Source organism: Ranitomeya variabilis, chromosome 4 (assembly GCF_051348905.1).
Source record: "Ranitomeya variabilis isolate aRanVar5 chromosome 4, aRanVar5.hap1, whole genome shotgun sequence".
Classification (NCBI taxonomy): domain Eukaryota; kingdom Metazoa; phylum Chordata; class Amphibia; order Anura; family Dendrobatidae; genus Ranitomeya; species Ranitomeya variabilis.
In genome coordinates, this window is record NC_135235.1 from 406,176,538 (window position 1) to 406,203,516 (window position 26,979).

Consider the following 26,979-nt stretch of genomic DNA (forward strand, 5'->3'; position numbering starts at 1 on the left):
ACAGATATTTACTATGCCCAGGCAACGCCGGGCTCTTCTGCTCGCTTAGATTTACAATCTCCATGCTTTTCTCATGGTTAACTTTATGTGGCCTGTTCAAGAGTTGGAACAGCCAAAAATCTGTTTGTCTTTGCACCTGAAGGAAAAACTAAGAATGTCGTTTATCAAAAGGCTCTCGATTAAGTAGTAGAAGATTACTTCACATTACTTGGCCAATTTAGTTAAATCTGTGTGGAATATCTCTGGTGTTGAAATATATTTTGTAAAATGCTTCTATTAGCTTAGTTTTTGCCTTTTAATAATTACATTTCTATCTATTTGTTTTGTGGTTTTTTTGTGCAGAATAAATTTTTGTTAACACATTCTATTTTGCGAACAGCAGTTATTACCCCGGGCGAAGCCGGGTAGTACAGCTAGTTTAAAATAAAACAAATATATTAAACAGGGGAATGCTCATAATACATATGGCTGGGAACACTCTCCAAAACCAGGCGGTATCACAGTAGTAATAATAATCTCATTTAACAGCAGCAAGCAAACAGCAAAATAGTGTTCTATGAAATCTCACTACAAATAATATAAAGTATTTTACCCTTCGCCATGACAGCACCCACTGGAGAGATAGGGATCCACCCCAAGGAACAGGAAACCTACAGAGACATAAAAGGGGGCAGTCCCCCTCTCCTCCTCAGTTTAGGTTTCCTGTTCCCAGGGGACAGGATCTCTGGATTCTCCGAACTACAGCGTACCTGGGCTAGAAGCATCCGCCTGTGCGGTTTCCGCGAGAACGGCAGGGGATGCAGTCCAGAAGCAGCGTCGGGGGGAGACTTCGCTAGACGGCTCCCCCCTCGTCTGGCCGGCATGTGGAACGCCTGGTCCGGGAGAGGCCGCTCGGTTCCACAAGACAACGCGGCAGAGGTGCGGCTTTGAAGGAGCTCCAGACGCGGACCGGCAGGTATGAGGTCCGGGTTCTGAGGCACAGCTGCAGCGGCAGCCGGCACACCGCTCCATAGCGCAGGCCGAGCAAGATGGCGGCTGCGCGTGTGTGGAAGCGGTGTAATAATTCCCCATACTGCCCCGGGGCGAGGGAGCACTTCCGGGTCACCCACACAGCGGTGAGGGAAAGCGCGGTTTCGCGCATGCGCAGTACACCGCTGTGGGGTAATGAAAAAAAAAAAAAAAGCTGACCGGATCTTGCCCTATAAAAAGGGGGTAGTTGCAAACGCACAGGCGATGCAACATGTCGTCCCCAGGCAAAACAGTGGACCCAGCAGGTGAGCCAACCAGCAGAAGGTCCTCAGATGCCAGCCACAGGAGCGAGACCAAGGATTCAAGATCCAGAAAGTTGCAACCTCCTATTTCGGTACCGTACAGCTTCACTGGGTGAGTGTAATTCCCCTCTGCCTACACTCACTGGCCACTTTATTAGGTACACCTGTCCAACTTCTTGTTAACACTTAATTTCTAATCAGCCAATCACATGGCGGCAACTCAGTGCATTTAGGCATGTAGACATGGTCAAGACAATCTCCTGCAGTTCAAACCGAGCATCAGTATGGGGAAGAAAGGTGATTTGAGTGCCTTTGAACGTGGCATGGTTGTTGGTGCCAGAAGGGCTGGTCTGAGTATTTCAGAAACTGCTGATCTACTGGGATTTTCACGCACAACCATCTCTAGGGTTTACAGAGAATGGTCCGAAAAAGAAAAAAAATCCAGTGAGCGGCAGTTCTGTGGGCGGAAATGCCTTGTTGATGCCAGAGGTCAGAGGAGAATGGGCAGACTGGTTTGAGCTGATAGAAAGGCAACAGTGACTCAAATCGCCACCCGTTACAACCAAGGTAGGCCTAAGAGCATCTCTGAACGCACAGTGCGTCGAACTTTGAGGCAGATGGGCTACAGCAGCAGAAGACCACACCGGGTACCACTCCTTTCAGCTAAGAACAGGAAACTGAGGCTTCAATTTGCACAAGCTCATCGAAATTGGACAGTAGAAGATTGGAAAAACGTTGCTTGGTCTGATGAGTCTCGATTTCTGCTGCGACATTCGGATGGTAGGGTCAGAATTTGGCGTAAACAACATGAAAGCATGGATCCATCCTGCCTTGTATGGAGCATCTTTGGGATGTGCAGCTGACAAATCTGCGGCAACTGTGTGATGCCATCATGTCAATATGGACCAAAATCTCTGAGGAATGCTTCCAGCACCTTGTTGAATCTATGCCACGAAGAATTGAGGCAGTTCTGAAGGCAAAAGGGGTCCAACCCGTTACTAGCATGGTGTACCTAATAAAGTGGCCGGTGAGTGTATAAAGCTGACACTCTTTTCCACAAATGTCTTCTTCACTCAGGCCAAAAGGAGACAAAAATCTAAGCAGAAACAGTGTGCGTTATGTGACGAGCCTCTCCCAGATTCCCACCCCAAAAAACTCTGCAATCAATGTATGACTGAAACAATGCAGAGTCCATCTATGTCGGTCACAGATATACGGGCCATAATTAGAGAAGAATTACAGGCCATCTCACAAGCCAGTACCCCCCCTAAAAAATCCGGTAAAGAAAAGGCAGTATCCAGCTCTGAGTCCGAGGAGGAAGGCGTTATCCACTCAGACTCCTCGCAGGCGTCATACTCTTCCTCGACACATTCGGACATTGAGGGTCGAGCTTGTTTTCCCCTTGATGGGGTGGACAACCTAGTAAAATCCATCAGGAATACAATAGGTTGTGAGGATGCAAAAGACGACCAAACTGCACAAGACATCATGTTTGCAGGGTTGGCAGAGAGGAAGAGAAGAGCCTTTCCAGTAATTCCTGCGGTTAAGGCACTAATAAAAAGGGAGTGGGAGAAACAGGACCAGAGAGGTTTTCTCCCGTCAGCCTCCAAAAGGAAGTACCCCTTTAATGATGAGGAGTTAATTTCATGGACTAAAATTCCTAAGGTGGACGCTGCAGTCGCCTCCACTTCAAAACAGTCAGCTCTACCAGTCGAGGATGCGGGCCTACTTTCTGATCCTCTAGATCGGAAAGCAGAATCGTCACTAAAACGATCATGGGAAGCTTCCACGGGCATATTTAAGCCATCAATTGCCAGCACGTGCACAGCTAGATCCATGCTCGTTTGGATTGATCAGTTGGATCAACAGATCGAACAGGGGGTCTCCAGACAAAAATTGCGGGATGCGATACCACTAATTAGAGGTGCAGCAGCATTCATGGCCGATGCTTCAGCTGACTCTCTTCGCCTTGCAGCAAGATCAGCGGGTCTGATTAATAATGCCAGACATGCGTTATGGATGAAGAGCTGGAAGGGGGATATGCAGTCAAAGGCTAAGATCTGTGCTATTCCATGTGAGGGTGAGTTTTTGTTTGGGAAAGCATTAGACGAGATCCTCAAAAAAGCGAAGGAGAGGAAAAAAGCCTTTCCTGACCCCTCAATTCCTTTCTATAGGAAAACCTTTAGGAAGAGACCGTTCGGGAAAAGAACACAAAATGAAAGATCGTCACGATGGGCCACAAGAGAGGGAAAACAGGGTGGCACTATGTTTAAAGGTCCCCCCTTCCGTAGAGACAATAAATTTTAACACACCAGACACCCCAGTAGGGGGTAGGTTAAAATTTTTCTTTCCCCAATGGCGAAAAATCACGTCAAGTTCCTGGGTTCTAAATATTGTTAAGGAAGGAATGAAGATAGAATTCCTCCAAATTCCCCATGACTCCTTTATTTTAACAGCCCTTTCCTCCCCAGTGCAACAGAGGGCCCTTGAACTGGAAATTCGAAGTCTCATAGTTAAAAATGTTTTAGTTCGGGTGCCAAAGGGACAAGAGGGTAGAGGGTTCTACTCTCCGTTATTTTTAATCCCTAAACCCGATGGTTCATTTCGAACAATTATAAATCTTAGAAAACTCAATACGTTTATTAAAAATTATACGTTTAAAATGGAGTCTATTAGATCGGCCATTAAACTCCTTTTTCCAAATTGTAAAATGGGCGGCATTGATTTAAAAGATGCCTACTACCATCTCCCTATCCATAGCAGGTATCAAAAATACTTAAGAGTGGCAGTAACTCTTGAGGGGGAGATTCATCATTTCCAGTATACAGCCATGCCCTTTGGTCTCTCCACGGCACCTAGGATCTTCACGAAGGTAATGTTAGAGGTAATGGCCTACCTTCGCCAGAGGGACACCTTAATCATTCCCTACTTAGACGATTTTTTAGTTGTAGGAAATTCGTCCCTTCAGTGTGCGGAACGATTAGCTGACACTGTCTCGTCCTTAGAAAACCTGGGCTGGATCGTCAACTATAAAAAATCCAGACTCATCCCACTTTCTCTTCAGACATTTTTAGGGTTCAATCTAGATTCCATAAAACAAAAATGTCTACTTCCCCAAGAAAAAATAACTCTTATAAAAGGGAAAGTAGTGGCGGCCATTCACAAACCTCAAATGTCCCTGAGGGCAGGAATGTCCTTACTAGGATCCCTTTCCTCCTGTACTCCAGCCGTTCAGTGGGCACAACTTCATACCCGAATGTTGCAACACCAGATACTTCGGGAACAGAGAAAATTTCTGGGGCACCTTGAATCAAAAATAACTTTATCCGAGAAAGTCTTGTCTTCCTTAGTGTGGTGGCTGGATAAAAACAACCTAGCAGGGGGTGTCCCTTGGGTAATATCACCATCCCACACGATAACTACGGACGCTAGTCCCCACGGGTGGGGCGCACACATGGGAGATAGATTCTGCCAGGGAACCTGGGATAAAAATGAGAATTTATATTCATCAAACCTGAAAGAATTGAATGCGGTAAACTATGCACTGCGTCAATTTCTCCCACAGTTACGAGGAAGCCACGCCAGAATCTGTTCAGACAACACTACGACAGTGGCGTATTTAAACAAACAAGGCGGCACAAGATCAGACGCTCTAATGTCTTCCGCAAACAAAACCTTAATCCTGGCCGAAAAGCATCTGTTGTCCCTCTCGGCAGTCCACATCAAAGGAGAGAACAATCAACAAGCAGACTTTCTAAGTCGACACACTCTTCACCAAGGAGAATGGTGTCTCAATCCTCACATTTTCCACAAAATAACATTGTTATGGGGCAAGCCCCAGATAGACCTGTTCGCTACAGAACAGAACAAACAAGTCCAGAAATTCGCATCTCGGTCCCGTGCAGATCACCCGGACATTCTAGATGCTCTTCAAACACCCTGGCAATTCAAGCTAGCATATGCTTTCCCTCCGATAATTCTGCTTCCACAAGTAATACGGAAAATCAGGGAAGAGCAGGCCAGAATAATACTGATAGCACCATTCTGGCCCAAGAGACAATGGTTCTCGTGCCTGCGGTCAATGTCGGTGACGGATCCTTGGGTCCTTCCCTCAATCCCAAACCTTCTCTCTCAGGGACCTTTCTTCCACCCTCAGGTGGACAGCCTCCACCTGACGGCCTGGAATTTGAAAGGCAGATATTAAATTCCAGGGGGTTTTCAAAAGGCCTAATTGATACACTCCTGCTTAGCAGAAAACCATCTACAACAAAAATTTACACCAAAATATGGAAGAAGTTTCTTCAGTTCCATACTAGTTCAAACCCCTCTGAAGTCCCAATAAAATCTATACTAGAATTTCTACAGAAAGGGAAAGAGTTAGGTCTGTCGTTTAACACACTAAAGGTCCAGGTGTCCGCTCTGGGTGCCCTCTATGGCCATAATATTGCTGGTAATAAATGGGTATCCCGCTTCATCACGGCCTGTGAACGAGTTACTCCGGTCCACATACCTAGTGTAGCTCCTTGGGATCTAAACCTAGTCTTAGACTCTCTAACAGAATCTCCGTTTGAGCCTATAGACACAGCATCTTTGAAACACGTGTTGCTAAAAACAGCCTTCTTGGTAGCCTTAACATCGGCTAGAAGAGTCAGCGACATTCAGGCCTTGTCGATAGATCAACCTTACCTTCTCACATTTCATGACAGACTAATCTTAAAACCAGACCCCTTATACCTTCCTAAGGTAGCAGGGAAGTTCCACAGGTCACAAGAGATACATCTTCCTACTTTCTTTAAAGACCCCTCTACTCCTGAAGAACAAAAATTTCATACTCTAGACGTCAGGAGAGTAGTTTTGCAATATATTGAGAAAACTAGTAGTTGGAGGCAGAGTAGGGCTCTGTTCATATCCTTCCAGGGCAAAAAGAAAGGATATGGAGTCACAAGAGCAACATTATCCAGGTGGATAAGAGACGCTATCCGGTTGGCCTATTCCATGAAAAATGAAAAACCTCCGGAGGGCATCAAAGCACATTCCACCAGAGCCATGGCTTCTTCCTGGGCCAAAAGAGGGAACGTGCCAATCGAGGATATATGTAAGGCTGCAACATGGTTGGCTCCTTCCACTTTCTATAATCACTACAGGCTTGACCTGTCATCCGACTCTGACCTACACTTTGGCAGGACTATCCTCAGCACGGTGGTCCCCCCCTAGGTGTTGGTCTCTGGAAATCTCTCCAGTGGGTGCTGTCATGGCGAAGGGTAAATAGCCGGATTACTTACGGTAATGCTCTTTTAATGAGTCCATGACAGCACCCAGTCACATCCCTCCCTATTAAAAGCCAATGTAATTACTTCTATGAAGTTTATATTCTGATGATGCATTATGGTTGACTAATACTGGCGGTCCTCCGGGTACTCTGAAATTAAACTGAGGAGGAGAGGGGGACCGCCCCCTTTTATGTCTCTGTAGGTTTCCTGTTCCTTGGGGCGGATCCCTATCTCTCCAGTGGGTGCTGTCATGGACTCATTAAAAGAGCATTACCGTAAGTAATCCGGCTAATTGCACATATTCAATTACAATGGAACAAAGGTTCCTAAGGTGCTAAATATCCTTGAAGTCGATAACCTTGCTATAAAACACTAAATAGCCTGCTGAACATTATAAAGTGCATAGAGCATTTCCATAAGCTGCGATCTGTAATATAAATGAAAGTTGTAAACTTACATGGATATCTCTCCTAGGTATGGAGCGTTCCACAGCGAACCTTAGAGAATTATGTTGCCCGCAATATTGTGCCTAGGGGACTGCGTGTACAAGTTTATCCGTCATTTGATTTAGAAGATTCTGAGTTAATATCAAGATGGAAAAAAAGCTGCTGCTATCTCATGCTCAGTGGAATTTATGATAATTATTATTGATAAGAATACTTCTTGTATGAATATGTTAGATAATGAGATTTAAGAACTACACAAAACTCTAAAGAAACAACTAGTGGCTGACAAAATGGAGAATTTTATACAGACAATGGAAAAAGAAATAGATAAAAAAGAAGCAGAGATTAGTGAACTTAAATTAAAGACATTTATGAGAGACACCACTGATTTTGAGACTGATAACATTTTCAGATGGCAGCTCCCTAAAAAGAAACCTAATACTTCTATATCAAAGATGGGAGGATCTTTACGTGAACAACTGTAATATGCCGAGAGCAGTACCTCATGTAGTGAAACTGAAAGTTCCAGTGAGAGTTATGTACATACAAGAATGTCCAATAGGGAAAATAGAAGATATCCAGACATCTTCTATAACAGGAAAACCAATAAAGGGGCTGTGAAGAAACCAGATTGTATCTTAATTTCCCAGACAAGCATGTTTTTGCAAACCAAAAGAACTGGCTTTCTATCTGTATATTGGCTTGTGAATTTAATTGTTTATGTCTGGTGGGTTAAGAAGACAGACTTGCCAACTGATATACTATCTAACATACTGTGTAAGTCTGTAATAGTGACTGTACATAGGGTGTGTTAAGCTTTGTTTATTGATGTGTGCCAATATGCTAATAGTGCTACTGGATCCCATCACCATTGTTTACCTTATCTTGATGTAGGACTATAGGACCCTGGGTAATTCTAAAAATAGCTTACAAACCTTGGGTATAAAAAGACTCAGATCACATCATGGGAGACTGAAGTAACAGAGCTACCAGCTGGACATTCTGCAAACCACCCAACAGACAAGAGAAAGGACAGCAGCCAATTCATCATGGCACCATCACAAAGTACACTGGTCTATGATTCTATAGGAAACAACCAAGAGATTTTCAGCTCCGATTGGAAGGACACAGATCTGATCCAGTGACCATCTCTGAACCATGGATATGTTTGGAGAAAGCCAGGTTTGGGACCCGCTGGTCGCCTGGTTCCATGGAGACGGTCAGATAAGCCAGGTGGTGACTCTCGTGTCAACTGGCTTTGGACCTTGTATGGACTCTATGGACAGTTCTTGGTCATCTCCCTACGCTTGTCGTTACCTCTTTTGTGTGTGTGTGTGTGTGTGTGTGTGTGTGTGTGTATCACAGGTGGAATAGCGACCCTGGGAGCTCTAACATCATGTCAACTGGCTTTTGGCCTTCTACTTACTCTATGGACTGTTCTGTCATCTTCCTATGCTTGTCTATGTCCCTTCACTGTGGTTGAAATTTTAATCAAAATGGTTACAAAAGAGGTTGAAAGTTTGCCCCCCATTCCCAATTGGGTTTCCAATTTAAATATAAGTGAGAGAAGGGCATTGAAAGAACTTCAGACATGGGATGATATAGTCATCAAACAGGTAGATAAAGGGGATAACACGGTATTATAGCCTAGTAAAATGTATGAGAAACAGGCCAATAAGATTTTGGGTAATACCAGCTGCTAGAAGAAACTATGTTACAATCCATTAACTGAATTCCAGCAAGAATTAGTATATTAGAATCAGCCTTTGAGGATGGGATCTGTTGTGAATTCTGTTGTGGGTTCTGCTCTTAGGCTCCCTCCGGTGGTTATAAGTGGTAGTGCTGCTGTTTGACCTTCACAACAGTCATCAGCTGCTTCCACTTTGGACGGGGCTATTTAGTCTGGCTCCTTCCTTTATTGAGTGCCAGTTGTCCATTGTTTTCTAGGGATCCACATCTCTGCTTGGTTTCTCCTTCTGGATTGTCCAAATCAAAGATAAGTCCTGGCTCTGTTTTTGCAGTCTACATGCAGTGGACTTAATAGTTCTGTGAATTGCTATGTTTTTTCTTGTCCAGCTTTGTCTGTGTTAAGATTTACTCAGCCAAGTTGGAAGCTCTGGAGTCACAGAGTTACCCTCCATGCCTTTAGTTAGGTGTGGAGATTTTTGTATTCTCTGTGGTGGATTTTGTAGTATTTTTTATACTGACCGCACAGTACTCTTTCCTGTCTTTTCTTTCTAGGTAGCGTGGCCTCCTTTGCTAAATTCTGTTTTCAGTCTGCGTTTGTAATTTCCCTCTCCTCTCACAGTCAATATTTGTGGGGGGCTGCCTTTCCTTTGGGAATTTTCTCTGAGGCAAGATAGTATTCCTGTTTCTTTCTTTAGGTGTAATTAGTCCTCCAGTCGTGACGAGGTGTCTAGGGAGTGACAGGAACATCCCACGGCTACTTCTAGTTGATGTGTTAAGTTCAGGGTCTGCGGTCAGTATAGAGGCCACCTACTCCAGAGCTCGTCCATGCTGCTCCTAGGCCACCAGTTCATAACAGGGATCATTCCCAAGAGATTAGTTGAAGCCATAAGCAAGTTACAACCAAGAAAGGCAACAAATTAAAAGTTGCCAAAGGTGCATAAAAATCCGGTAGACCCACCTGGAAGGCCTATAGTGGCAGGGAACGGTAGCTTTGTGAGATCTGCACAGTTATCGATTACTATCTCCAACCGTTAGTACAGATGCTGCCATCTTACATCAAAGACACTACTATGATATTAAAAAGACTTGATTCTTTGCAGTTGGAAAAAGGGGCGGTCCTAGTCACAGCTGATGTGGAGGTGCTGCATTCCTCCATTAAGCATTCTGATGGTTTGAAAGTAACCTCCCATTATCTGTGAGAGAGTAACTTGGAGTCCTCTTTGATTGAACTCATTTTGACTCTATTGAAATTTATACTGGAACATAACATTTATATTTAATAGGGACATCTATCTTCAACAGGGTACTGCTATGGGGGCCACTTGTGCCCCCTCATATGCAAACTTATTTATGTGTTATTGGGAGTGACTCATCTTCCAAGAAGAGGATTGGGGTAATGAAGCCATACAGGGATGGAGTCGTTACATCGACGACATCCTGTTTAACAGGAAGCTTGCTGCTGTTAAATAAGATTATTATTATTACTGTGATACCGCCTGGTTTTGGATAGTGTTCCCAGCCATATGTATTATGAGCATTCCCCTGTTTAATATATTTGTTTTATTTTAAATTGATCTATTTAAATAATTTTTTTAATGAATTTAAATGTATTGCCTATGCCTCTTTTTCCCTATATATAGATTGGGGATTTTTTGGTTTCATCAATTTCATCAAACAGATAGGCAGCACTCTGTACCGCTATAGCATGCAAACATAAAATATGATAATTGAATAGCCTTACTGCACTAAAAATATGAAAACTTGAGAAAGCTTTGCACATAAATTGACCAATTCATGTGTACCTGACAGCCAGGTTAAGGTGTTTCTCGTTGCCAGGACCTAATGCCCATCCTCTCTTAGACAGTCTACATCTCTCTGGGAACCGAATATGAATCCTCTCTTGGACTAAAGTCTATATCTCTGTGGAGGGGTAAAATCCTGCTGCAATTAAAAACCACCTAAGGCTAAGGGGCAGAGTGCTCTGTCAGAAGGCTACATATAAATAGAGTCTCCAACTCATATACAATCAAACCGATAAGGCAGCTCTCTGTAGCGCTATAGTGCAGTAATGCAATTCAATTCCCACATTTTATGTTTGCATGCTATAGCGGTACAGAGTGCTGCCATATCTGTTTGAAAATGAATGAAGTCATATGTACTATTTGTGAGTAAAATGCCATTAATTTACTCAAGCCACTCTTATTTGCGCATCTAAGCAGGCTTTACATTACACTGCACACATCACTTGTCACAATCTCCCACAGTTCCGTCTGAATGTTAAATTTAGGGGGGCATTCCTGAGCCCAGACATTTAATACTGAACTCATTTATTGCAGACTTGTATGTACAATATGTTAGCGCTGCTTCCAAAGTAACAAAGAAAGGCTTACTTGTGTATCACTGCTCGACTTCACAGTGCTTTCAAATGTGACTCTGGTGCTTTGTCGTTTTGGGGCCATCTTTCTGTCAGTTGGGTTACCTGGAATATACATGGAAATCACTTTTTGGCAAACATGCTTAAAGGCTTATTTCATGAACATTTTTCCAACCCAACTGGCTTTATATACATATAAAAAAATAATAATCACATTCTCCAAGGTTTTACACAAAAGGGGTTTGCTTCTTTTTAATACAAAAAAATGGGTGCAGGGTCCTTCATGGATTCCACATATAGGCCTCAAATCTCAAGTCATATTTGTATTGTAGAACTGCTTGAAATGTCACAAAAGTTGTGCACAATTCAAACTTGTGCAAAAAAAAAATAAAAATCTGACTTTGGTGTTTTCACTTTAGTCCTGGACAATTTCTAAGAACTTTTTTGCAAAGTGAAGAAAGCTGTAGTGTGATCAAGGCCAAATAACAAATTCACTGTAAAAGTGACCTAATTAGGCCAAAACTGTGTGCCAGTTCCTAGCTAAGACAACAATCGTGGTGGTGGCGCACGGTGCTTGTAAGAAGCACCTAATTCAGTAAGTGGTGAAGACTAGAGTTGAGCGAATTTGTTCGGGTTCTCTCTTATTCGGCAAGCTATAGTGCTTACTGAAAAAGCTGCAGAGGGAACCGGCTTCCTGGATCGTGCCGGCTGATCAGCGCCACAGCTTCATGTGTCGTGGCTGTGTCACAGTCACAGCACATGCATGAAGAGCTTGTTTGTTGGACTATCCATGCATGTGTCGTGACTGTCACAGCCGCGACACATGCAGCTGCGGCGGCGATCAGCTGGCATGATCTAGGAAGCCGGGTTCCCTCTGCAGCTTATTCGGTAAGCACTATAGCTTGCCAAATAAGAGGGAACTAGAACAAATTCGCTCAACTCTAGTGAAGATATCAAGGTAGGCACCACAAATAAGGCTATGTGCACACGTTGCAGATTTGCCTGCGGATTTTTCTGCACTAAATCTGCAGCTCTTGGCAGAAAACGCAGATGCGTTTTTGATGCGGTTTTTGCACGGTTTTGAAAGGTAAATAAAGATTTATTATTGAACAAAAAAAAAAAAAGATTTGTGATGTCATGTCTTGTCCAACCTCCTTTTTTACATTTGTCCAACCACACTCCATTACACACATAGATAGACAGACAGATAGATGGAATGAGATAGATAGATGTAGATAGATATATGGATAGTTAGGCTACTTTCACACATCAGGTTTTTGCAATCAGGCATAATCTGGCGAGTTTTGAAAAAAAAAACGTATCCGTTTTTTTTTCTGCCGGATCCGTTTTTTTCTCATAGAGTTGTATTAGTGCCGGATTGCGCCTGATGGCCACATGTTTCATCTGTTTTTTGCGGGATCCATCAAAATAAACTTTCCGGCGGACGGAGAAAATGTACAGAGGAAAGTTTTTTCTGTCGGGCGAAAAAAGGCGCAGCAACGGATCCGGTGAAAAACGTATGAAACTGAGATGTGAAATGATGAATCCGGCCTCCGAATCCGTTTTTTCATGCATTTTTCCATTGAAATCATGTACATTTTCCATTCTTTCTCTCTAAAAAACAAACAGATCAGTTGCATCAGATTTTCACTATTTGCAACAGATCAGTTTTTTAAAAAATTTGCTCGATCCTGCCTGACGGAAACAAACTGATGTGTGAAAGTAGCCTAACTATCCATATATCTATCTACATCTATCCATCAGGCATGTTTTTCGCTGGATCCGTCGCTGGGTGTCTTTTCGCCGGACAGAAAAAAACATTTTTCTGTATGTTTTCTCTGTCCGCTGGAAACAGCTGTTCTGACGGATCCGGTAAAAAACGGATGAAACATGTGGCCATCAGGTGTAAACCGGCACCAATACAACTCTATGAGATAAAAACGGATCCGGTGGAAAAAAAACACACTACGGATCCGTTTTTTCAAAACTCGTCAGATTGTGCCTGATGGCAAAAACCTGATGTGTGAAAGTAGCCAGATAGATATATGGATAGAAACATCTATGTATCTACAGATATATCTATCTATAAATATAGATAAAAAAATTGGAAACAGCACAATGCTCACCAATGGGTGCCAGGCCTCCTGGGCAAGACGGTCCACTCATCCACCCAAATAATATGCCAGATAAAAAATGAAGGCAGCACTCCAATTCTTTTAAAAGTGAAGAAAACTTGTGAAGTTTATTTCAGCCCCACATCTCTATACGACGTTTCGGCTCACACTGAGCCTTTCTCAAGCTTGAGAAAGGCTCAGTGTGAGCCGAAACGTCGTATAGAGATGTGGGGCTGAAATAAACTTCACAAGTTTTCTTCACTTTTAAAAGAATAGGAGTGCTGCCTTCATTTTTTATCTGGCATATCTATAAATATATCTATAGATCGATATAGCCATAGTTATCCATCCATAGATATATCCATAGTTATCCATGTATAGATATATCTATAGATATATACTAGCAAGGCCCATGTTTCTTACTGAACAATTTAAAAAAAAAAAAAAAAAAAGCGGAAAAAAACAGCGTGGGCTCCTGCGCAATTTTCTGTGCCAGAGGGGGAAAGCCAACGGCCGGGGGCCAATATTTGTAGCCTGGGAAGGGGGTAATACCCATGGCCCCTTCTCAGGCTATGAATGTCAGCCCGCAGCTGTCTGCATAGCCTTTACTGACGACCATCTTCCCTATAGAACAGTGACATCGGGTGATGTCACTGCTCTAAAGGGCCCTCAGTGACACACTGACAGGAGACAATGGCTCCTGCAGTGCATCACTGAGGTTACCTTAGTTCAGAGTCCCACTTTATGGCATTGCTGCGTGGGAACTTTCTCACACAGCAGTGCCACAAGTGAGACTAGGGACTATTTTTTACAGTGGCGGAGGAATACAATGCGGAAGGATACCTTCCGTCATTGTATTCCTGGAGCCCCTGGAGAGCGATCGCATCAGCTGATGCTGCTGTTCTCCACGGGAGATCGTCGTGAGACACTCGTTTTAATTGGATTTCTGCGGATCAGGGAGTATAGGGTTTGTTTATTATTTTAATATTTTTTAAGGCGACACTGGCTTCGGGGATCAAAGTGACAAGTGATGGTGAGTATGTACTCTATGTTGCATGCATGCATGTTGCATGCATGTAGTATGTTGCATGCATGCATGTAGTATGTTGCATGCATGCATGTAGTATGTTGCATGCATGCATGTAATATGTTGCATGCATGTAATATGTTGCATGCATGTATGTAATATGTTGCATGCATGTTTTTTTTATACATTCAACACATTAGCTGGATGATGGGACTACTACTGTCCAATCATTGGCTAATGTGTGACTCACTGTCACTGTAGCAGGCATAGCCCGATGTGACTTGTAGTCCCATTGGACGATGCCTGCACACACACAGCCACACACACCCAGACAGCCCACAGACCACCCGGACAGCCCGCAGACCCGGCACGGAGAGACAGCAGATCCCGCCCGCACACACACAGTCACCGCCCACACTCTTCCCCCTTCCCGAACTACAGCGTTTCCTCCTCAGCTAAACCGCAGATCTTTTTTACATCTGTGGTTTTGCTGCTGCTGTGCCCGACTCAATGCAGGTCAATGGGTTCAGAAACGCTGCAGTTGCGCACAAAGAATTGACATGCTGTGGAAAAAACAACACTGTTTCCGCGCGTTTTTTTCCGCAGCATGTGCACAGCAGATTTGGTTTTCCATATGTTTACATGGTACTGTAGATGGCATGGAAAACAGCTGCAGATCCGCAGCGTCAAAAACCACGCGGATCCGCAGTAAAACCTGCAACGTGTGAACATGGCCTAAATAAATGTATATACCAAGATCAACCTAAATGCATAAAATAGTTTTCCAGAACAAAGAAAAAAAATAAATAAATGATATGCAAAAACAGCGATCTCTCAAAAGGTCATTCAAATTTTTATTAATGCAAGACAAGAAATAACTAGATGGGTATTTCCTGAAGGAACTACAGATAGTGCTTTGGAATGGTGCCCGGGCTGCCCCTGCAAGACTTTCACACTTGGGTGCCCCTCAGGCGCTGGTTTGATAGTTGTAGCCCCTCAGGGTTGAGGCTTGGTGGGCGGCGCCACTCTGGGTCCGATTTGGCGGGCGGCGCCACTCTGGGTCCGATTTGGCGGGCGGCGCCACTCTGGGTCCGATTTGGCGGGCGGCGCCACTCTGGGTCCGATTTGGCGGGCGGCGCCACTCTGGGTCCGATTTGGCGGGCGGCGCCACTCTGGGTCCGACTTGGCGGGCGGGGGCACTCTGGGTCCGACTTGGCGGGCGGGGGCACTCTGGGTCCGATTTGGCAAGCGGGGGCACTCTGGTCCGATTTGGTGGGCTGGGTCCGATTTGGTGAGCGGGGCAATAATGATAAGACTACAGATAGTGCTTTGTAATTGTGCTGTACTGTCACTTTAAGAGCTGATATTATCTGACAAAACTTGTGACCTGGTGGGCTGGTAGAGTTTATAGGCGTTGGCATAGTAACTGGGTCTCACTGCACATATCAATGAGGTAATCAGCCAGGTGGCAGTTATTTTTAGAAATTGCCTCAGAAATCAGGCCCATTATAAACGTATTGGAAAATTTCCCTATTGAAATGCATTGAGACACTTTTTTCAAACGCAAATTGCGCCAAAACTACAAATCCGATCGACACGAAAAATACTTAGCACACCTCTCAGGAACGCTGGCTTCGAAATGACACCTCACTGGAGTCTGTGAGTTTAGCGGTTCGGGCCGCATTACGTGCGGACTGAATAATAATAATAAGAATAAGAAGTTTACCACGGTGGAATAACAGTATAGTGCTTTGTTCCAAAGCACTATAACTAGATGGGTATTTCCTGAAGGAACTACAGATAGTGCTTTGGAATGGTGCCCGGGCTGCCCCTGCAAGACTTTCACACTTGGGTGCCCCTCAGGCGCTGGTTTGGTAGTTGTAGCCCCTCAGGGTTGAGGCTTGGTGGGCCGGGTCACTCTGGGTCCGACTTGGCGGGCGGCGCCACTCTGGGTCCGACTTGGCGGGCGGCGCCACTCTGGGTCCGACTTGGCGGGCGGCGCCACTCTGGGTCCGACTTGGCGGGCGGCGCCACTCTGGGTCCGACTTGGCGGGCGGCGCCACTCTGGGTCCGACTTGGCGGGCGGCGCCACTCTGGGTCCGACTTGGCGGGCGGCGCCACTCTGGGTCCGATTTGGCGGGCGGCGCCACTCTGGGTCCGATTTGGCGGGCGGCGCCACTCTGGGTCCGATTTGGCGGGCGGCGCCACTCTGGGTCCGATTTGGCGGGCGGCGCCACTCTGGGTCCGATTTGGCCGAACGGCGCCACTCTGGGTCCGATTTGGCGGGCGGCGCCACTCTGGGTCCGATTTGGCGGGCGGCGCCACTCTGGGTCCGATTTGGCGGGCGGCGCCACTCTGGGTCCGATTTGGCGGGCGGCGCCACTCTGGGTCCGATTTGGCGGGCGGCGCCACTCTGGGTCCGATTTGGCGGGCGGCGCCACTCTGGGTCCGATTTGGCGGGCGGCGCCACTCTGGGTCCGATTTGGCGGGCGGCGCCACTCTGGGTCCGATTTGGCGGGCGGCGCCACTCTGGGTCCGATTTGGCGGGCGGCGCCACTCTGGGTCCGATTTGGCGGGCGGCGCCACTCTGGGTCCGATTTGGCGGGCGGCGCCACTCTGGGTCCGATTTGGCGGGCGGCGCCACTCTGGGTCCGATTTGGCGGGCGGCGCCACTCTGGGTCCGATTTGGCGGGCGGCGCCACTCTGGGTCCGATTTGGCGGGCGGCGCCACTCTGGGTCCGATTTGGCGGGCGGCGCCACTCTGGGTCCGATTTGGCGGGCGGCGCCACTCTGGGTCCGATTTGGCGGGCGGCGCCACTCTGGGTCCGATTTGGCGGGCGGCGCCACTCTGGGTCCGATTTGGCGGGCGGCGCCACTCTGGGTCCGATTTGGCGGGCGGCGCCACTCTGGGTCCGATTTGGCGGGCGGCGCCACTCTGGGTCCGATTTGGCGGGCGGCGCCACTCTGGGTCCGATTTGGCGGGCGGCGCCACTCTGGGTCCGATTTGGCGGGCGGCGCCACTCTGGGTCCGATTTGGCGGGCGGCGCCACTCTGGGTCCGATTTGGCGGGCGGCGCCACTCTGGGTCCGATTTGGCGGGCGGCGCCACTCTGGGTCCGATTTGGCGGTCTGGGTCCGATTTGGTGAGCGGGGCAATAATTATAATAAGACTATAGATAGTGCTTTGAAATTGTGCTGTGCTATCACTTTAAGAGCTGATATTATCTGCCAAAACTGTCCTGCTAGGGTCATGTACAGTTCGCAGGCGTTGGCATAGTAACTGGGCCTGACTGAGCATATCAATGAGCTAATCAGCCAGGTGGCAAGTACATTTCAAATTGCCTCAGAAACCCGGCCATTATAACCTATGTGAAAATTTCCCTATTGAAAAGCATTACAATGAGGGGAAAAAACATTTTCAAACGCAAATTGCGCCAAAACTACAAATCCGATCGACACGAAAAATACTTAGCACACCTCTTGGGGACGCTGGCTTCGAAATGACACCTCACTGGAGTCTGTGAGTGAAGCGGTTCGGGCCGCATTACGTGCGGACTGAATAATAATAAGAATAAGAACTAGATGGGTATTTCCTGAAGGTACTACAGATAGTGCTTTGGAATGGTGCCCGGGCTGCCCCTGCAAGACTTTGACACTTGGGTGCCCCTCAGGCGGTCCGATTTGGTGGGTTGGGTCAATCTGGGTCTGATTTTGTGGGCGGGGTAAATCTAGGTCCGATTCGGTGGGCGGGGTCACTTTTGGTCCGATTCTGTGGGCGCGGCCACTCTGGGTCCGATTCGGTGGGCGGAGCCACTCTGGGTCCGATTTGGTGGGCGGGGCACCTTAGGGACCAATTTGGTGGGTGGGGTCACTCGGTCCGATTTGGTGGGCTGGGCACCTCAGGGTCTGATTTGGTGGGCTGGGCACCTCAGGGTCCGATTTGGTGGGTGGGGTCACTCTGGGTCCGATTTGGTGGGCGGGGTCACTCTGGGCCTGATTTGGTGGAAGGGGTCACTCTGGGTCCGATTTGGTGGAAGGGGTCACTCTGGGTCTGATTTGGTGGAAGGGGTCACTCTGGGTCCGATTTGGTGGGCGGAGCCACTCTGGGTCCGATTTGGTGGGCGGGGTCACTCTGGGACTGATTTAGGGGGCGGGGTCACTCTGGGTCTGATTTGGTGAGCCGGGCCCCTCGGGGTCCGATTTGGTGAGCGGGGTAATCTACTATATAATTGTCTAAGGGCACTTCCGTCTTTCTGTCTCACAACACCGCTACGTCATCATCTCGTGAGACCGCAATGCACTCTTGGGACCGGAGCGCGCAACAAGCATCGGGTACCGGCCACTCCAGGTGCAACAAGCATCGTGTACCGGCCGCTCTAGGAGGTGCAACAACCATCAGATACCGGCCGCTCCAGGAGGTGAGTATGTAACTTTTTTATTTTAATTCTTTTTTTTTTTTAACAGGGATATGCAGTATACTATGTGACTGGACAATATACTACGTGACTGGGCAGTATAACTACGTGGCTCTGTGCTGTATACTGCGTGGCTCTGCGCTGTATACTGCGTGGCTCTGCGCTGTATACTACGCGGCTCTGCGCTGTATACTACGCGGCTCTGCGCTGTATACTACGCGGCTCTGCGCTGTATACTGCGTGGCTCTGCGCTGTGTACTGCGCGGCTCTGCGCTGTGTACTGCACGGCTCTGCGCTGTGTACTGCGCGGCTCTGCACTGTGTACTGCGCGTTCTGCGCTGTATACTGCGCGGCTCTGCGCTGTATACTGCGCGGCTCTGCGCTTTGTACTGCGCGGCTCTGCGCTGTATACTGCGGGGCTCTGCACTGTATACTGCGCGGCTCTGCGCTGCATACTGCGTGGCTCTACGCTGTGTACTGCGCGGCTCTGCGCTGTTTACTGCGGGGCTCTGCACAGTATACTACGCGGCTCTGCGCTGTATACTGCGCGGCTCTGCGCTGCATACTGCGTGGCTCTACGCTGTGTACTGCGCGGCTCTGCACTGTGTACTGCGCGTTCTGCGCTGTATACTGCGCGGCTCTGCGCTGTATACTGCGCGGCTCTGCGCTTTGTACTGCGCGGCTCTGCGCTGTATACTGCGGGGCTCTGCACTGTATACTGCGCGGCTCTGCGCTGCATACTGCGTGGCTCTACCCTGTGTACTGCGCGGCTCTGCGCTGTTTACTGCGGGGCTCTGCACAGTATACTACGCGGCTCTGCGCTGTATACTGCGCGGCTCTGCGCTGCATACTGCGTGGCTCTACGCTGTGTACTGCGCGGCTCTGCGCTGTATACTGCGCGGCTCTGCGCTGTATACTGGGTGGCTCTGCGCTGTGTACTGCGCGGCTCTGTGCTGTGTACTGCGCGGCTCTGTGCTGTGTACTGCGCGGCTCTGCTCTGTGTACTGCGCGGCTCTGCGCTGTGTACTGCGCAGCTCTGCGCTGTGTACTGCGCGGCTCTGCGCTTTATACTGCGCGGCTCTGCGCTCTGTACTGCGCGGCTCTGCGCTGTGTACTGCGCGGCTCTGCGCTGTGTACTGCTCGGCTCTGCGCTGTGTACTGCTCGGCTCTGCGCTGTGTACTGCGTGGCTCTCCGCTGTGTACTGCGCGGCTCTGTGCTGTGTACTGCGCGGCTCTGCGCTGTGTACTGCTCGGCTCTGCGCTGTGTACTGCGTGGCTCTCCGATTTATACTGCGCGGCTCTGCGCTGTGTACTGCGCGGCTCTGCGCTGTGTACTGCGCGGCTCTGCGCTGTGTACTGCGCGGCTCTGCGCTGTGTACTGCGCGGCTCTGCGCTGTGTACTGCGCGGCTCTGCGCTGTGTACTGCGCGGCTCTGCGCTGTGTACTGCGCGGCTCTGCGCTGTGTACTGCTCGGCTCTGCGCTGTGTACTGCTCGGCTCTGCACTGTGTACTGCGCGGCTCTCCGCTTTATACTGCGCGGCTCTGCGCTGTGTACTGCGTGGCTCTGTGCTGTGTACTGCGCGGTTCTGCGCTGTGTACTGCTCGGCTCTGCGCTGTGTACTACGCGGCTCTGCGCTGTGTACTGCGCGGCTCTGTGCTGTGTACTGCGCGGCTCTGCGCTGTGTACTACGCGGCTCTCCGCTTTATACTGCGCGGCTCTGCGCTGTGTACTGCGCGGCTCTGCGCTGTGTACTGCGCGGCTCTGCGCTGTGTACTGCGCGGCTCTGCGCTTTATACTGCGCGGCTCTGCGCTGTGTACTGCGCGGCTCTGCGCTGTGTACTGCGCGGCTCTGCGCTGTGTACTGCGCGGCTCTGCGCTTTATACTGCACGGCTCTGCGCTGTGTACTGCACGGCTCTGCGCTGTGTACTGCGCGGCTCTGCGCTTTGTACTGCACGGCTCTGCGCTTTGTACTGCACGGCTCTGCGCTTTGTACTGCACGGCTCTGCGCTTTATACTGCGCGGCTCTGCGCTTTATACTGCGCGGCTCTGCGCTGTGTACTGCGCGGCTCTGCGCTTTATACTGCGCGGCTCTGCGCTGTGTACTGCGCGGCTCTGCGCTGTGTACTGCGTGGCTCTGCGCTGTGTACTGCGTGGCTCTGCGCTTTGTACTGTGTGGCTGTGCAATATACTACGTGGACATACATATTCTAGAATACCCGATGAGTTAGAATCGGGCCACAGTCTAATAATCATAAGACTACAGATAGTGGTTTGGAATTGTGCTGTACTGTCACTTTAAGAGCTGATATTATCTGACAAAACTTGTGACCTGGTGAGCTGATGTAGACTTCATAGGCGTTGGCATAGTAACTGTGTCTGACTGCGCATATCAATGAGCTAATCAGCCAGGTGGCAGTTATTTTTAGAAATTGCCTCAGAAACCAGCCCATTATAAACGTATAGGAAAATTTCTCTATTGAAACGCATTGAAAGACTTTTTTCAAACACAAATTGCGCAAAAACTACAAATCCGATCGGCACGAAAAATACTTAGCACACCTCTTGGGGACGCTGGCTTCGAAATGACACCTCACTGGAGTCTGTGAGTTTAGCGGTTCGGGCCGCATTACGTGCGGACTGAATAATAAGAATAAGAAGAAGTTTACCACGGTGGAATAACAGTATAGTGCTTTGTTCCAAAGCACTATAATAATAACTAGATGGGTATTTCCTGAAGGAACTACAGATAGTGCTTTGGAATGGTGCCCGGGCTGCCCCTGCAAGACTTTCACACTTGGGTGCCCCTCAGGCGGTCCGATTTGGTGGGTTGGGTCAATCTGGGTCTGATTTTGTGGGCGGGGTAAATCTAGGTCCGATTCGGTGGGCGGGGTCACTTTTGGTCCGATTCTGTGGGCGCGGCCACTCTGGGTCCGATTCGGTGGGCGGAGCCACTCTGGGTCCGATTTGGTGGGCGGGGCACCTTAGGGACCAATTTGGTGGGTGGGGTCACTCGGTCCGATTTGGTGGGCTGGGCACCTCAGGGTCTGATTTGGTGGGCTGGGCACCTCAGGGTCCGATTTGGTGGGTGGGGTCACTCTGGGTCCGATTTGGTGGGCGGGGTCACTCTGGGCCCGATTTGGTGGAAGGGGTCACTCTGGGTCCGATTTGGTGGAAGGGGTCACTCTGGGTCTGATTTGGTGGAAGGGGTCACTCTGGGTCCGATTTGGTGGGCGGAGCCACTCTGGGTCCGATTTGGTGGGCGGGGTCACTCTGGGTCTGATTTAGGGGGCGGGGTCACTCTGGGTCCGATTTGGTGGGCCGGTCCCCTCGGGGTCCGATTTGGTGGGCCGGGCCTCTCGGGTTCCGAATTGGTGAGCGGGGTAATCTACTATCTAATTATCTAAGGGCACTTCCGTCTTTCTGTCTCACAACACCGCTACGTCATCATCTCGTGAGACCGCAATGCACTCTTGGGACCGGAGCGCGCAACAAGCATCGGGTACCGGCCACTCCAGGTGCAACAAGCATCGTGTACCGGCCGCTCTAGGAGGTGCAACAACCATCAGATACCGGCCGCTCCAGGAGGTGAGTATGTAACTTTTTTATTTTAATTCTTTTTTTTTTTAACAGGGATATGCAGTATACTATGTGACTGGACAATATACTACGTGACTGGGCAGTATAACTACGTGGCTCTGCGCTGTATACTGCGTGGCTCTGTGCTGTATACTGCGTGGCTCTGCGCTGTATACTACGCGGCTCTGCGCTGTATACTACGCGGCTCTGCGCTGTATACTGCGTGGCTCTGCGCTGTGTACTGCGCGGCTCTGCGCTGTGTACTGCACGGCTCTGCGCTGTGTACTGCGCGGCTCTGCACTGTGTACTGCGCGTTCTGCGCTGTATACTGCGCGGCTCTGCGCTGTATACTGCGCAGCTCTGCGCAGCACTGCGCTTTGTACTGCGCGGCTCTGCGCTATATACTGCGTGGCTCTTCGCTGTATACTACGCGGCTCTGCGCTGTGTACTGCGCGGCTCTGCGCTGTGTACTGCGCGTGTCCGTGCTGTGTACTGCGCGTGTCTGCGCTGTATACTGCGGGGCTCTGCACTGTATACTGCGGGGCTCTGCGCTGTATACTACGCGGCTCAGCGCTGTATACTGCGCGGCTCTGCGCTGCATACTGCGTGGCTCTACGCTGCGTACTGCGCGGCTCTGCGCTGTATACTGGGTGGCTCTGCGCTGTGTACTGCGCGGCTCTGTGCTGTGTACTGTGCGGCTCTGCACTGTGTACTGCGCGGCTCTGCGCTTTGTACTGCGCGGCTCTGCGCTGTGTACTGCGCGGCTCTGCGCTTTATACTGTGCGGCTCTGCGCTCTGTACTGCGCGGCTCTGCGCTGTGTACTGCGCAGCTCTGCGCTGTATACTGCGCGGCTCTGCGCTGTGTACTGCGCGGCTCTGCGCTGTGTACTGCGCGGCTCTGCGCTGTGTACTGCTCGGCTCTGCGCTGTGTACTGCGCGGCTCTGCGCTGTGTACTGCGCGGCTCTGCGCTGTGTACTGCGCGGCTCTGCGCTGTGTACTGCGCGGCTCTGCGATGTGTACTGCACGGCTCTGCGCGGTATACTGCGCGGCTCTGCGCTTTATACTGTGCGGCTCTGCGCTCTGTACTGCACGGCTCTGCGCTGTCTACTGCGCGGCTCTGCGCTGTGTACTGCTCGGCTCTGCGCTGTGTACTGCGCGGCTCTCCGCTTTATACTGCGCGGCTCTGCGCTTTATACTGCGCGGCTTTGCGCTGTGTACTGCATGGCTCTGCGCTGTGTACTGCGCGGCTCTGCGCTGTGTACTGCACGGCTCTGCGCTGTGTACTGCACGGCTCTGCGCTTTATACTGCGCGGCTCTGCGCTGTGTACTGCACGGCTCTGCGCTGTGTACTGCGCGGCTCTGTGCTGTGTACTGCACGGCTCTGCGCTTTATACTGCGCGGCTCTGCGCTGTGTACTGCACGGCTCTGCGCTGTGTACTGCGCGGCTCTGCGCTGTGTACTGCGCGGCTCTGCGCTTTATACTGCGCGGCTCTGCGCTTTATACTGCGTGGCTCTGCGCTGTGTACTGCGCGGCTCTGCGCTGTGTACTGCGCGGCTCTGCGCTGTGTACTGCACGGCTCTGCGCTTTATACTGCGCGGCTCTGCGCTGTGTACTGCACGGCTCTGCGCTGTGTACTGCGCGGCTCTGCGCTGTGTACTGCACGGCTCTGCGCTTTAAACTGCGCGGCTCTGCGCTGTGTACTGCACGGCTCTGCGCTGTGTACTGCGCGGCTCTGCGCTGTGTACTGCGCGGCTCTGCGCTTTATACTGCGCGGCTCTGCGCTGTGTACTGCGCGGCTCTGCGCTGTGTACTGCGCGGCTCTGCGCTGTGTACTGCACGGCTCTGCGCTTTATACTGCGCGGCTCTGCGCTGTGTACTGCACGGCTCTGCGCTGTGTACTGCGCGGCTCTGCGCTGTGTACTGCACGGCTCTGCGCTTTATACTGCGCGGCTCTGCGCTGTGTACTGCACGGCTCTGCGCTGTGTACTGCGCGGCTCTGCGTTGTGTACTGCACGGCTCTGCGCTTTAAACTGCGCGGCTCTGCGCTGTGTACTGCACGGCTCTGCGCTGTGTACTGCGCGGCTCTGCGCTGTGTACTGCGCGGCTCTGCGCTTTATACTGCGCGGCTCTGCACTGTGTACTGCGCGGCTCTGCGCTGTGTACTGCGCGGCTCTGCGCTGTGTACTGCACGGCTCTGCGCTTTATACTGCGCTTTAAACTGCGCGGCTCTGCGCTGTGTACTGCACGGCTCTGCGCTGTGTACTGCGCGGCTCTGCGCTGTGTACTGCGCGGCTCTGCGCTTTATACTGCGCGGCTCTGCACTGTGTACTGCGCTTCTCTGCGCTGTGTACTGCGCGGCTCTGCGCTGTGTACTGCACGGCTCTGCGCTTTATACTGCGCGGCTCTGCGCTGTGTACTGCACGGCTCTGCGCTGTGTACTGCGCGGCTCTGCGCTGTGTACTGCACGGCTCTGCGCTTTATACTGCGCGGCTCTGCGCTGTGTACTGCACGGCTCTGCGCTGTGTACTGCGCGGCTCTGCGCTGTGTACTGCGCGGCTCTGCGCTTTATACTGCGCGGCTCTGCGCTGTATACTGCGTGGCTCTACGCTGTGTACTGCGCGGCTCTGCGCTGTATACTGCGCGGCTCTGCGCTGTATACTGGGCGGCTCTGCGCTGTGTACTGCGCGGCTCTGCGCTGTATACTGCGCGGCTCTGCGCTGTATACTGCGCGGCTCTGCGCTGTGTACTGCGCGGCTCTGCGCTGTGTACTGCGCGGCTCTGCGCTGTGTACTGCGCGGCTCTGCGCTGTGTACTGCGCGGCTCTGCGCTGTGTACTGCGCGGCTCTGCGCTGTGTACTGCGCGGCTCTGCGCTTTACACTGCGCGGCTCTGCGCTTTATACTGCGCGGCTCTGCGCTGTGTACTGCGCGGCTCTGCGCTGTGCACTGCACGGCTCTGCGCGGTATACTGCGCGGCTCTGCGCTGTGTACTGCGCGGCTCTGCACTGTGTACTGCGTGGCTCTGCGCTGTGTACTGCGCGGCTCTGCGCTGTGTACTGCGCGGCTCTGCGCTGTGTACTGCGCGGCTCTGCGCTTTATACTGTGCGACTCTGCGCTTTGTACTGCGCGGCTCTGCGCTGTGTACTGCGCGGCTCTGCGCTGTGTACTGCGCGGCTCTGCGCTTTATACTGCGCGACTCTGCGCTTTGTACTGCGCGGCTCTGCGCTGTGTACTGCGCGGCTCTGCGCTGTGTACTGCGCGGCTCTGCGCTGTGTACTGCGCGGCTCTGCGCTGTGTACTGCGCGGCTCTGCGCTGTATACTGCGCGGCTCTGCTCTGTGTACTGCGCGGCTCTGCGCTGTGTACTGCGTGGCTCTGCGCTTTATACTGCGCAACTCTGCGCTTTGTACTGCGCGGCTCTGCGCTGTGTACTGCGCGGCTCTGCGCTGTGTACTGCGCGGCTCTGCGCTGTGTACTGCGCGGCTCTGCGCTTTGTACTGCGCGACTCTGCGCTGTGTACTGCGCGGCTCTGCGCTGTGTACTGCGCGGCTCTGCGCTGTGTACTGCGCGGCTCTGCGCTGTGTACTGCGCGGCTCTGCGCTGTGTACTGCGCGGCTCTGCGCTGTGTACTGCGCGGCTCTGCACTGTATACTGCGTGGCTGTGCAATATACTTCGTGGACATACATATTCTAGAATACCCGATGAGTTAGAATCGGGCCACAGTCTAATAATCATAAGACTACAGATAGTGGTTTGGAATTGTGCTGTACTGTCACTTTAAGAGCTGATATTATCTGACAAAACTTGTGACCTGGTGAGCTGATGTAGACTTCATAGGCGTTGGCATAGTAACTGTGTCTGACTGCGCATATCAATGAGCTAATCAGCCAGGTGGCAGTTATTTTTAGAAATTGCCTCAGAAACCAGCCCATTATAAACGTATGGGACAATTTCCCTATTGAAACGCATTGAAAGACTTTTTTCAAACACAAATTGCGCAAAAACTACAAATCCGATCGGCACGAAAAATACTTAGCACACCTCTCAGGAACGCTGGCTTCGAAATGACACCTCACTGGAGTCTGTGAGTTTAGCGGTTCGGGCCGCATTACGTGCGGACTGAATAATAAGAATAAGAAGAAGTTTACCACGGTGGAATAACAGTATAGTGCTTTGTTCCAAAGCACTATAATAAGAAGAAGTTATCCACGGTGGAATAACAGTATAGTGCTTTGTTCCAAAGCACTATAATTAAAAACAACTAAAAAACCCAAATGCCATGTAGTCATGTTCAAACAACCCAAAATAGAGTTGCGGTTCATCCTAACAACCATGTGACACACATGATGTAAGTACACATGAATAATCAGAAATAGTGGCCTCCATATTCATAAATATAACAGTGGCTCATATTACAATAAATACAACCACAAATGATAAAATGTCAGTATGTATCAAGGAATAAAGAAGAAAACAATAAACAAGTGAGGATCATCATAGGCATAAAACAAGATAATATCATGCATAAAGCATATACATAAAAATACTGAAGTGATTTAGTGCACATGTAGGATAGCAATCTTATACAATAAAGCATATGAAAAAAGTATATATCACATGAAAAAGACAACATTTGTCTATTGACACGTAGAAAACAGAGGCTAATCCTAGACATGAGTGGAATGTAATTATTATTTTATTTATATAGCACCATTAATTCCATGGTGATGTACATGAGAAGGGGTTACATACAAAGTTATAGATATTGTTTACAATAAACAAATTTACGATAACAG

General features: G+C 49.8%; 1 protein-coding gene across 4 annotated transcripts in view; it reads right to left on the bottom strand.

The window, feature by feature from the left end:
• Positions 1-26,979, bottom strand: part of LOC143768960 (centromere protein Q-like) — a 143,586-nt gene that overhangs the window by 101,339 nt on the left and 15,268 nt on the right. For all 4 annotated transcript variants that reach the window (XM_077257568.1, XM_077257567.1, XM_077257566.1 and 1 more), the window contains exon 2: positions 11,067-11,155. In XM_077257568.1, the coding sequence (XP_077113683.1) occupies positions 11,067-11,135 (69 nt within the window). In that variant the 5' untranslated portion in view covers positions 11,136-11,155. The remainder of the gene's footprint in view (positions 1-11,066; positions 11,156-26,979) is intronic.